The sequence below is a fragment of the Pogonomyrmex barbatus genome, unplaced genomic scaffold (genome assembly GCF_055798465.1).
Source record: "Pogonomyrmex barbatus isolate J1 unplaced genomic scaffold, ASM5579846v1 scaffold2, whole genome shotgun sequence".
Lineage (NCBI taxonomy): Eukaryota > Metazoa > Arthropoda > Insecta > Hymenoptera > Formicidae > Pogonomyrmex > Pogonomyrmex barbatus.
In genome coordinates, this window is record NW_028297116.1 from 18,471,722 (window position 1) to 18,485,046 (window position 13,325).

Genomic DNA, 13,325 nt, shown 5'->3' on the forward strand with positions numbered 1-13,325 from the left:
GATGTATCTGCTAAAGAATTGATTAAGTTTTTAAGAAAATAAATTGGTTCCTTATCTTTCCTATTTACGTGAAAGAACTCTGTTTGTCGACTTACGGACGTGCAAACATGCGGACAGTACTCTGTGCACCTAAATATCTGCCTAACGCAGCATTTCAAATAACATATCTTTCTGTTGATTCAAGCAAAATGACAAATCATTAAGTGGTCGAATATTATTGATCAGATTATTATGATTAAAGACATTTAAACAATTCAAGCAATTTTATATTAAAAACATAGTGTTACTGTACGTGTAAGTATTCAGTATTATGAACTTGAAAGGAACCATGTTCATAACGTTCATAAAAATGATTGATTTAAAATTATTATGTATATTTGAAAAAAAAGTACATTTTTATATAAAACAATAATTTAATTGGAAATTGTTGGTAACCACTGTATAGAACCGAATTATACAGAAAAAATGAGGATAATCTGAGATAATAGAGATTACTTTATATTATTAATTTAAGCTACTATTACATTTTAAGTGAATAATCGTTTTATCTCATGACGTTAGGACTGTTACGTCTTATAGTGTAGAGCTATATCTTATCTTATAACATATTTATTACTCATATTACGCAATATAGTAGAGATATTAATGTGATGAATTTTATGTTTTCAATTGAATTTGAAAACGTTATTTTCTTTCTTAACGAAATTCTTTTTCTTAACGAAATAATTTTAATTAATAAAATATTTTAGATTCAATATAATAATTTAAATATAATCAAGTGAATTTTGATATAGGAGATATTAATATTGATGATATTGACGAGCTAATTCATTTGTGCCACATTATATTTGATAATAATCATTTAATCTTGATAATTTTTGCATTTTGGATTTTACAAGAGAAAAAAAATTCCTTATATTAATTTAATTATATTGTTCTTTGTATTATTCGTTTTACACAGTGCTGATCATAAACCGAATAAATTAAAGCGAAAAATAATTATTTATAAGATTTTAATGCCAATTAGATTGAGATTAATTAATATAATAAAAACGTATTAATTTAATTAATAATCATTTTTTTGTTGCAATTTTATTAAAATGTGATTTTGGAAGTTTGTAGATAATTATAAAATTGCAAAATGTTTGTATTTAAATTTGTATTTTGACTAATAACAATTTCTAATAGCCAATGTCTAAGTAGAACGAAATCAAAAGTTTCTCATTGGCTGATCCAAGAAATGCATTGCGTTCTGTTCTATATTGTTCCATTGGACTACATTAAAATTTTTTTCTCGATTCCACTTAAGCTCAAACATCTGTTCTATTTTAAATGTAGTGTAAACCAGTTCAGCTATAAAAAATAGATATATGATCATTGTACGATTTTTGTTCTTTATATTATCTGGTATATTATCGTGATGTTTCTCTCAATTTCAGAATATAATTGAATTCAGAAACATTAGATGTATCATTTTATCCTTGTTGTTTAGCAAGTATTAAATAAAAATAAAATGATAGTGAGTGTACTCGGATATTTCTGAACTCCAGTTCGATTGGGCAACTTAAGTTAGGTTAAGTTATCATCGGCGCATGCAACGTGTGTTTGAATATGCCAAAGACTTGTAGATTTATGCAACAACGTGTCTATCTTTATTTATTATAAATTTGTCGAATAAATTAAAAAAATGAATAACGAAGAAGGAGGATGTTCGAATGAAGAAGAGAACGAATTCTACTTCGAATCCGATCATTTGGCATTAAAGGGTAATAAAGATTACAGTGCTTTCCTCAAAACAATAGTTATTCTCGAGGCTCAAAGGATTCAAGCCATAAAAGATCTGGATAAGCTTATGTCCGTGCAAGACAAGGCATTGAAAGATCCGATATCGTTCGTGGCACAGTTGCAGAACGGTGACCTTCCAGAGCTACCTGGTCCACAAAAGATCCCAGAAATTCCATACGTTGATTGGTCAAAATATAATATAGCTTTGCCAGATGCACGCATGAGACCACAAACTCGACATGGGCACATATTGCCTCAAGTGCAATTAAAAAATGAATCAGATAATGGAAAGGTATGTAACTTCTATTAGGAAAAAGATTCTGTATTTAATAGTGTCATGTTTCATGTTTAGATTTTAGTCAGAGGTCGTGCTTTCGATGAAACTAAGCCTGAGACCTTCAATCAATTATGGACAGTAGAGGAGCAAAGGCGACTTGAAGAACTTCTTATTGAATATCCACCTGAAGAAGTAGAAATGAGACGTTGGACAAAGATAGCAAATGCATTAGGTATGTTAATAACATATGTTGTCTTGTAAACAAGATATCATAATTGCTTGTTTTTGCAGGAAATCGAACGCCTAAACAAGTATGCAGTAGAGTTCAGAAGTACTTTATCAAACTTTTAAAAGCAGGTTTGCCTATTCCAGGCAGAGGACCTAAGGTAAAATTGGATGTCAGGAGAAATTTAACTCATAAGCAACGTCACAATCATTTGTTATTCAAACGTTCGACCTTTTTCCCACATCAAGATATTCCTTTTAATTCTGATGAAAGTAAAGAACAGCCTGTAGCAGAGGAGTCTGTAAGCATTATACATTACATTATATAAAATGTTAAATAAATATTTATTAAAACTTTTTTTGTTAACATTATTTTTCAGGAGGATGATATAAACGGAGGAGGTAACGATAATTCCGAATTAAGGCAGATAAATTTATTGCGTCAAGTAAAGGCTGAAAAGGAACAAGACCCTTCTTCTGCATACAAACATGTGGGATATAAAGTATGTATCACTTTTTTTATAACTATTTTGTACGTACGAAACTATTGCTAATTAATGATATTTTTTCTATAGTGTACAGTGTGTGATGAAGAACCTTTAAAAGGTACCAGATGGCATTGTACAGAATGCCACAGAGGAGTTGATCTATGTGGTGATTGTGCAGTAGCGCAATTGGAAACAGAAAATCCCACACATGATCCATCTCACAAATTAATTCCCATCAAACCACCGCCATGTGCCAGAAAGTATGACTTAGATTATTTCCCACAAAATTTTAGTAATTCTTCCTACAATTACCTTGATCCAAACTTTTTACCCGAATAGTTCAAATAAATAAATTTCTTTCAAGATACAAACGTACAAATACACGAAATATAAATAAAAAATAATTTATTAAAAATAATGTTCATATAGTGATAGTCTCTGAATTAACAGTTGCATATTTTAAGCGAATTTTTGTCTGAAGTTGATTGAATGTTCCATTTTTTATATTATCACGGATAGTACTGAAGAATTGAAGATAATGATGAGTATTATGTCTGGAATCACAATTAATTATTAATCAACATCTAAACATGTATACAAGTCATTTAAATCATAATTTATAAATACGTACATCATTAAAAGTACTAAGCAAAGCATTTCCTTTGTATGATGCAAATGATGGATATATGCTCTTGTATGATTTTCGCATGTAAGACATTTGCAATTTTTACATATAGGAGAAAAATCATCTTTATACCTGGAAAAAGTAAATCCATGTGAAAACAAACAGCATTTATACATTTATACATTTTTATATTATATACTTATTAGAAACATGAATGTTTTATTTCCCATTACCTTTTTTCTGCTATTGACATTATGTGTTGATTATTCTCACAGGCATCGTGGTCGCACATGAAAATCAAAGCTTGTGACTGTTCAGTAATTACACAAGGATAAGATGAATCAAATATATCCACTCCTAATTCGATGAGATCCAATATAGTAACTGGGTTCCAACAACCCAATGAAACTCTTATTTTATCAGTAGGCAGTAAGTTCTATAAAATATAGCATAATCATTAAAGTATTTTAAATTGTATAAATTATATGAATTTTTAAACTTAGAAACTGATATTTACGATAGTATGTTGTACTACTTGCTTAATTTGTTTTGATGAAATATTTTGTACATCTGGACCGTTATTATGCAATCCATCTATTACGAATCCTGCCAAAGGCTTATCTTTCAGATAACCTATAGATTCTTCTCTAGCTTGCAAATTATAACCACCCTCTACTGATCCTAGTATTCCCTTTGATTTTAAAACATCTGAGTGCAAATGTATATCCAAACATTGTTCTAGTAAAGTTTTACTTCGAAGTACTGCTTTCGATATTCGTTTTGTACCACTATTAATATTTGTATCTCCATCGCATAGTGCAACATAAAGATCTGGTTTATAAGCTTGAACAAGCTCCATATACTTATTAGCAGAGAGGATGATTCTTCCTGTTCTAGACCAAATGGAAATCGAATCTAATTGTTGAAATCCAGAGTTGGTGGTTTTAGCAGGATCATGTATTGATAAAAAATTTATATATTCCTAAAAACAATTATTTAACAATTTAACACAGAAAATGAAATGTTAATACATATAGATAATCAGATTAATAATTTTACTTTTACAATACCTTCATGCTAACAAAATCAGCAAAAGAAGTATCTAATTCTTTAATAACATCTGTCATTAATATAGTTGAGGAAAGTGAAACAGATAGCATTTGTTGCTCCATTGTTACAGTTTTGAATATATCCTTCGTTAAATGTGGTACACTGCCACTCTAAAAATTATATTAATATAAAACGATACGTAATGGGAAAGAAATAATTATTTATTTTGTACCTTTGTATAAATAAGGAGTAAGGGTGTTTCAAAAGAGACATTAGGTAATCTTTCAAATCCACTTAATGTACCGATTCGTGCAGCACAACGTGCTACGGAATCAGTGAAAAATTTCATCTTTTATTATAATCTTGTTTTATTTTATTATGTTTTTCTTCCTTAAATCAACTTCCTTTCCAATAATTGAAAAGTAACTAATAAAAAAATCTTTAAAAATCGGTAACTATAGCAAAATTAAGTAGCAAAGAAAAGTCGGAGAGCTGTTTCACTCGCGTGTCGCTCGCGTCCACATTTTAATTGCGATTTACCATCAGCGCCTCTATGGACATATTGAACTACGTAGCCATGTCCATATACTTCCGACGGATAATATGTTAAATACACGGCCTTTAGTTCTATTATGTCTATGGTTCTATTCCATGCTGTAAAATTAAAACAAATGCTTGTAAACATAATTTACTATATCTAGCAGATTTTAAATGTAAATATATATATATATATATATATATATATATATGTGTGTATTATAAAATTTATTTTTGCTTATAATTATTTATAATTTAATTTGTAAAAGATCTATTACTTTTAATGAATTATTTTCAATAAATTGAAAATGTACAAAGGATTAACTTAACAAGTGATTTTTTTTTATTAAAATTCTTTAAAAAAATTGTATTTTTGTTAATGTTTAAAAGAATAAGTGATAAAGTGATAAGTGATTAACATTGAAAAAAATTGAAGAAATAATAATAGGGAGAATTATGGAAAATACGGAATTGAAATTATTGTTCTTTCTTTTAAAAATAAACTCAACAATGGAACAACAAAAGGTAGGTTCAATCTGACCTAAAGAATCGTTAAAATTTAACTAAATAGTATATTAATCAAAAAGAATAAAAATATTAAGTAATTGATAAAAATTTTTATACATACGTGCAATTGCATGTAATTATGGGGGGGAAGGAATGATAAAATGCCGTCCATGTCTTTAAACATAGATTTCTAAATGTTGAATTCCTTTCCCGAATATATTTCTTTATTTAATGATCGCAGGTTTGAACCCCGTTGTAATATTTTATTTCAGTATCATTATTTTGTTAGAGGAAAAAATTTCTTTTTCTATAAACACACTGTATGTGTATCTAAATATGAGGATTAAAGATTAATACTGTTAAGAAAAATTTTCCACAAATTAACATAAAGGTCATTCTGTTTTAGTTTCTCATTAAACATCGAAGAAAGATATTCATTATCATGGAATATTTTTTTATTTCTGCTGTACAATTTCAAAAATTTCGATTACAATTTCAAATTATAATATATACAATAATAAAATAGTGCGTTTCTTTACAACTTGTGATTTTTTTTATATACAATTCGTGCTAAATATATAATTTACATCGGGACGGATCCCTCGATGAGACATTAACATCATTTATGATTTAATCGCGAGGAGGAAATTGATTGATATGCTCGCATCTCTTTCAACAAATCCTAACGATTTACATTGTATGGCAAATGGCATTTTGGTGGAGGCGTAAAAAAGTTATAAGTATATATGTATATGAGACACCGGTTCGAAATTTCTATTCCTAGGCGATTGTCGGCATGTGCCTTCCACAGCGCATAAGCAATCGGAACAGCATTTACCATTCATTCGAAGATTATGAAATAGATATAGCTCCTGTTCTCACGAAATTAAAACTCGGCTAATATAGTGTCATGAAGAAGGAAGAAATTAATTTAGTCTCCGTTATGTGTCTTCTTTTCATGATATGACATAAAATCACTTCATTTAATATTTAATATTTCATTGATATTTATTTTGTTATTTTGTTTCAAAATTTAATATTTCGTTGACAACTGTTCGAAACTATCCGATACACGAACTAATTCGATCACGTATATAATATCTATCTATCGGCAAGTTTTATCACAATATACAAAATTTCATAACATTACATCTTCTATAACTTTCATTGTGACTTATTGAGGCAAGAAATGTTATATGATTTATCGTTTACGATTTATCATTATGCATGTGAAATAATGAATGTCAATACAATATGTTTTCGCATTATTACTTTTAAATAAAATACTGAAAAAAAATTATAATTGAATTTATTCTGAAGAGTTAATTTAATTACTATATCATAATAATAATACGAAAAATACGAATAATACGAAAAATTTTATAGCGTTTAAGTTGGAAAGAAAATATTATGAAATAGTAATGTATAAAATTATATAAAAATTGACTTATTACAAAATTGAATTATTTATATAAATTTTATATTAATTATTATGTAAATTTCATACGTATCTTCAGTGTGCAGTGAGCAGTGATTATAAATAATGCTATAATAAATTCTATTTCGTGACGCATCAACTGTATGCATCAGCTGTTAATTTATGCTAGTTACAAAATGTTTTGCTTTCGCTTTAACACGTCTTTTCGGATCTTGAAATTATAAGATAAGATATAACATTTCTTAGATACTTATGACGTGTTAAAACGTTACATTGTAATACGCGGTCGGCAATTTGTACGATAATCGCAGGAACGTTTACATAGCGCACATGATAAATGTATCGGCCGATTGATATAAATCCTTTCGTAGTATATTCGTCTCAAGATAAAAATTCATATTGTTTTTGTGTTATTGTCGATGAATAAATTATGCGAAAATGAAATAATATGTCGTTTTCGCAATAGATTCTTGATTCTTCAATGATTAATCGTTTTTATGCACCAAATCTCAATGCAGCCGATACCTGTTGCGCTTTATTAATACGATCGATTAGGAATACCGTCATGTCCGGTGGGATACCTAATTTACGCGTTTACGCGTCTAATTTACAATAAATGTATGTACAATATGTAAATTTAATAAAATTTACAAGAGTTAGAAATATTTAATATTAGATACATGCACTCGTTGCGCGAGAAATCGTTGCAACTCCTCGATTGCTGACTGAATAATTAAAGTGATCAACGATTTCCTTCACGCCTCACTCACACCTGAAGTCTCGCAATTATGATATAAAACACGCAGTGACTCGCTCGATATGTTGACATTGACTGTATTCAAAGTACAACTAGATTGTGCGTAATCAGGCTTTTCTGTGACTTAAGGCACTCGCAATACGCGTGGAATGAATTGCTAGCGGTAACTAATAATTATTAGCACGGATCAATGAATCGCGGTCAAGATCGGTAATGCAATGCTCCATTACGAGTGCAATGCTCCGTCGCAATTTTTAAAATATCTCATCAAGAAGTAATTATAAAACTAGAATGATTAAATCATAGGCTGACGTCAATATAAAGACGCTCGCAATAGATATATGATCTCTATGATGAAAATTTCGATGATTAAAATTTTGTTTATTTTTTTATGCAAATATTTGCTCTATAATAAATTTTACGAACTTAGTTAATTTTTAATATATTAATTTGTAAACAAAAGAAAAGCTTAACAATTTTTTTATTTTTAATGATATTCAGAAGTTTGAGAATGCATATTATATTAATTAACAACATTAAATAAGTTTTAATTTCCTTCATTGATATTAACGATTTTCATACATATTTGTCGAACTCTGATATTAAAGGGAAAAGGATATGTCATTATTTTTTCGTTGACTGCTGTCAACCGAAGATCATCAAAGGAAGAAGAATGCGTTTTATGATATTCATTTGTATTTATAAAAACATATTAAATATGTTATAAATAAATTAAGAAATAAATGTTCAAAACATACATGTAATCATAAATAAATAATAAGATATAACAATTCAATATCTCCACATAGAATGTAGAATTAATCGTCTCCACATAGTTAATCATCACATAGATGTAGAATTAATAATTAATTATACGCGATGTGAAATATTTTCATTATTTGCATTAAAAATCATATGTTCTCATGAAAATAAGATTATGTTTTAATATTAAATTCAAAATCGTGACTATAATACTTTTAATTTAATTAATTAATTTATTTAATTAGTTAATTTAATAATAACTTAATTTTATTTTTAGATTATAAAATCTCTAAAAAGGAGACAGTGAAAAATATTAAATCATTGTATATTAACAGATTGATCAAAATAAATGCTAAAAGAAGAGTAAAATTGATTAAATTTTCTTTTCTATTATAATTAAGATTTTAATCTGAGAAGGTAGAAACTCGCAGGAAAATGCACAGAAATGTTCCAATTTGATAAGTTTTATGTTATATTCTATATAGATAAAAAAATAAAGGATAAGTCATCATTTCTTTACATGAATTTGCATATTTTTCATATGCAGTTTTAGAAGATAAAACACCTTTGAAAAAATTCGGTTATTTCTTTTCGAAATAAATATTGTAATTATAAAAAAAACTTTTAATAAAATGATTTCAAGAGTACTATAATAATGATAATTTTTTTTTAACTTTTCATTCAACTTTTATTAAAATTTTTTTTCATCTTTCATAATTTCGACGATAAAAACCAATTTTTTTCAAAGAAATGTTTTAATTTCTAGAAATGTATATGAGCACATATAAAAAAATAATTTGTATTTTTTGTTTAAAATACAATACATTAAAAATTCATCAAAATCGGAGAAGGATACTTCCTTCGGAGAAGGAACTACATTTTCTTCAGTTAAATTGCACTTAGACTTTTTTAACATGGAGAAAAACTTTTATATCATTGATTCATCTAACAGTTTATATGATGATTCTATGAGACAAGGTGGAATGTATTCTAGCTCGCAGAATTCTCGAGATCCTTCCAATTATTCTGTAATCGGAATTAACGTCGTCAATGGAACGTGCGTAGGATAAATGCAATAATTGATGATATGCAAAGAGCGATAGAGCCATTCCCCGTGTAATGCGTGAATTCTTGCTTGCATGGGCATGTGTGTGCAGACTCGAGGGTTCGAGAGACAAGAAGGGCCTATTGAAGAGAGGGAAAGGCGCGGGAATCGCCAACACATATCTCGATATCTCACAGTTCGATCTCTCAAGCCGGTCGCTCGTATATTTACATGTATAATTTATATATCCCGTGGTTCGACCGAACACGCGGTGCGTCCGGCCAAGGCGGGCCCAGGCCCGTCCTTATGATCGTTCTGGGACGTCCGTCGAATCCCGCGTGAGCCGTCGTAGCACAAGAAGACATTACAAAAGGAAGCCCGATTCGAGAGAAATAAAAATGGGAATCCAATCGCGCAAATTCCCACGATCGTTAGGCAACGTCGATCGATAATCGGAAATTTTGCATGTACGCTTTTCGGACGTTTTCTATGCGTTCCCCTCGAGAATTACACGTGACAAGCGAAATTAAACCGGTCATACAGGACAAATTATTATTTTTGTGCTTTCACTTCTTAGATGCAGTGAATAACATAATTTTCACTTACAAGCGTTTTTTAACGGAGATTTGATCATTAGATTAAACATGTGTCTATTAAACATGTGAAATGCAAGAATTATGTAATACAATCATTTGTTCAACATTTTTTCTTCTAATCATTATTTTCATATATTAAGTCACTTCGCTATTATCGATTATATTAATAATGACAAAGAAGTTCTTTCGTTGTCTCCTACAAAAATAGTAGTCGCTTCTATCGTTTTAAACTTGTAAAATTTAAACTGCATTACACAATTAAGCTAAATTTTAATACGATTTTGATATTTATAAAGCAGCGAGATCGAAATAGTAATGTAAGATAATTTAAATATTATAAGATGTTTTGACGTGATTCCGATGTGTAGATCATAAGTGTAATAGAGATTTGATGTGCTCGCATCATGCGAGATGGATTAATGCGCGCGATAGTCCGCATCTGTCTTACTGCAACGAAGGTGGTTACGAGATTTTCCGCGATAAGCGACGCGATCGAGCTAATCTACCTTTAAATGCGGATTACGAGAAATCCGAGCAAGTAACGATCTTTTAGATTGCGATTTCAAATTATCCGCGGACATGCGATATTTCGCTACGATTTTTGGCGCACGATGCGAATGTGGAAGGCGCGCGAAGGGAAACAAAACGAGCTTTAATTAAACGAATTCCATAATATACGTAACACGATTGTGATAAGGACTGCCCGTTCGCGCGCAATCGTGGGATCTTCTTTTTTTTTGGCAGTACAATGCAGGCTCTTCCTGCCGCCATTGTGACTGCGAGGGCGCAATTAATTATAGCATATTCGCACAGAGAGTGCATTGTTGCGTCTGTGTTATTCGAGCGTATGCATCATGCCTCCGCCTATGCATACGCCTCCCGGCTATGCGCTTCGATCATTTCGAAAGTTGTCTTTAAAATCGTTTTCGTCCACGAGAAAATGATATCCGACGCGTTAATTCATTAGCGATAACGCGAGTTACTAGCGCGTTTAATGGATATTTGTGGTATATCGGAGGAAAACTTTCTCTCCGAAGCAGAGAAATTGAAAAAAAGTATATCACTCACGTTAGAAATTATAAAAAACGACGAAACGATCATCTTTTCTTAACGATAAATTCCACATAGTGCCAACTGGATGCTTCTTAATAGCTGGAATTTTTTTTTCTCTATAATGCATCTCGCAAAACAATTTTCAAGAACGTTGCTTCGCTCATATTTTCCTCAGTTTAGTGCGGCAAGTAGAACCTCGAAGATTCCACAGTGGCTCTAAAGCTATTTTCATACATATATAGCGAGATGCGTTGAATGTGGGCACTCTCGTGTGTTCCGAAGAGCGTGTCGGTCGGATGTAGGTATGCGTGCGTTAGCACAGGTGAGTTAAAGGTGAACGACGTGAAACGCGCACAAGAGAATCCCGAGGCGGAGCGAGAGAAACGCGTCTTCTCGGACTCTACGACCGAGGGGAACAATCGGCTTTGCCTGAGAAAGTAATTAAGAGAACACGACGGCGATGATTAAACGATTCCCCGCCGAACCGAACGAGACGAATTAATTCCGCCGTCGATCGGGAATCGAGGATAAACGATTGAAAGTGATACGCCGCCAAGACCGAAACTTATTTAGCGCTCGAACGATAATACCTCGCGTGACATGCGAGGTATCGATACGATTCCTCGAACAAAGTACTCTATACCGCATCCAATGCTGAAATATTCTCAGAAATATTTCTCACAATTTGTTGCCGTATTACACGACGAGGGGACACGAAGACAATTTTGCTCTGAGCATTAAACTTCGTTTGCCATAATACGTCTCTTCCGTTTTTTGTTGAAAGAGAGACGCTAATTTTGCTATCCTGAACGCTTTATATTACAAAATTCGACGAATCCGACAGCGAAGTCGACGAAACGTTGTTACGCAGATTTAACATGAAATCTGCGATTCAGCCATTAATAATATCAACCGCTGATTTCGTCGCTGCATTGTGCGCCGAGCAGTTTATCCCGTGTAGAATAAATGAGAGAAAATAATATAATAAAATGCCCGACAAGATGTTTCGTGCGAATATATCGTATCCATACTTTGTTGAGTATCGTGAACCGCTGACTTCGCGCGGCACGGAATTCTGCAATTTTCCATCGAGGCACGCACGTGAAAACGAGACCTCATTTGCGCGCGGTAGGCATGCGGAGGGATGCTGGCCGAGAAAATGCCGCGTGGCGGTAGACGCTTAGAGAACGCGGACGGATGTAGCCGAGGGCGCTGACTTGGCAGCCCCGAACGTCAAATTACGGGGCACCTGCTCTTCAAAACGACTTCATTTCATTCGTATCGTGTAGGTATTTCGAATCCGCGGCCATGCGGCTTCTCGTCTCGGTAACATCTGCAATCATGCTCGAGAATATCCGATTAGATTTCGAATTATATATAATATAATTATAATGCGTCAGAAACTCGTGGGACGCGTTCAAGTCTACTTGATGTAGTGGGCTAAGATTAAGATAAGATATATGTACAAGGACACCTCTCTTTTCTGCCGCATTATACTTACTAATCAAAAACTCTTTGGCTAATTTGAAATCGGTTTCTTCTTAGCGAGAGCAAATTGTTCGTCGCAATTTTCCAATTTTCATCCTCACTTTCAATTCATTATAACTCGTGTCATTTTTATTTTTTTATATGTAGGCTGTTAAGTTTAATGCAAAGTTTCTTTTGCAATTCCATATGCAATTTTGTCCCATTAGTGTGTAGCTACAGTCGTTTGAACGAAACATTATTTTATGCATTGCCGTCGACCGCGCACGTAATATAGGTCTGAAATTTCGCTTCCCCCCTTTGAATGATATGAAATAATGGGGGGGGGGGTTCATTTTTTCGCCTAGTATACCGGTTGACTTTCGCGGGAACGTTGGGGAGGCATCAATTTATATCTCGCCGTGTTATTACTGATTGGAAACCGCAACGCGTGATTCTTCGTGCGCGGTATCATTACGTTTTTGCTTTACGTTTACCGAGTGGAGATCGAGCGTCACGCCTGAGCCGGTATCACAGTTACTCGAATCCGCGTGCCACGATGCATCTTGGATGCAAACGAACGATAAATTCATCAATATTCTAACGAGCGAAGCCATGTGTTCGCGACTATGACGGCTAGCGGGACATTTTTGTCGAGATCGCAGGTTTTGTCGATTTGGCGAGAATAACGCTTAATCGACGTGTATTAATTCCGC

The 13,325-nt window shown here is 32.1% G+C and overlaps 2 protein-coding genes across 5 annotated transcripts; one reads left to right on the forward strand and one right to left on the reverse strand.

Moving 5' to 3' along the window:
* The first annotated feature begins 207 nt into the window (after positions 1-207).
* LOC105422255 (Ada2a-containing complex component 1) lies at positions 208-3,817 on the forward strand. Of its 4 annotated transcripts, none has more exons than XM_089076954.1 (6): positions 208-298; positions 1,803-2,077; positions 2,138-2,294; positions 2,354-2,589; positions 2,668-2,790; positions 2,863-3,609. In XM_089076954.1, the coding sequence occupies exons 2-6, from the start codon at positions 1,853-1,855 to the stop codon at positions 3,112-3,114; spliced, it is 993 nt and encodes a 330-aa protein (XP_088933080.1). In that variant the 5' UTR covers positions 208-298; positions 1,803-1,852; the 3' UTR covers positions 3,115-3,609. The 4 variants fall into 4 exon arrangements, with proteins under 4 accessions (XP_088933080.1, XP_088933079.1, XP_011629863.2 ...); XM_089076953.1 differs by lacking the exon at positions 208-298 and adding an exon at positions 1,214-1,407; XM_011631561.3 differs by lacking the exon at positions 208-298 and adding an exon at positions 3,676-3,817 and having other exon boundaries at positions 1,223-2,077; positions 2,863-3,035.
* LOC105422254 (queuine tRNA-ribosyltransferase accessory subunit 2) lies at positions 3,166-5,060 on the reverse strand. Its single transcript, XM_011631559.3, has 6 exons — positions 4,683-5,060; positions 4,471-4,620; positions 3,918-4,382; positions 3,634-3,836; positions 3,407-3,532; positions 3,166-3,329 (listed from the first exon to the last, which is right to left on the reverse strand). Exons 1-6 carry the CDS (start codon positions 4,797-4,799, stop codon positions 3,197-3,199), a joined length of 1,194 nt encoding a protein of 397 aa, XP_011629861.2. The 5' UTR covers positions 4,800-5,060; the 3' UTR covers positions 3,166-3,196.
* Positions 5,061-13,325: the final 8,265 nt, after the last annotated feature.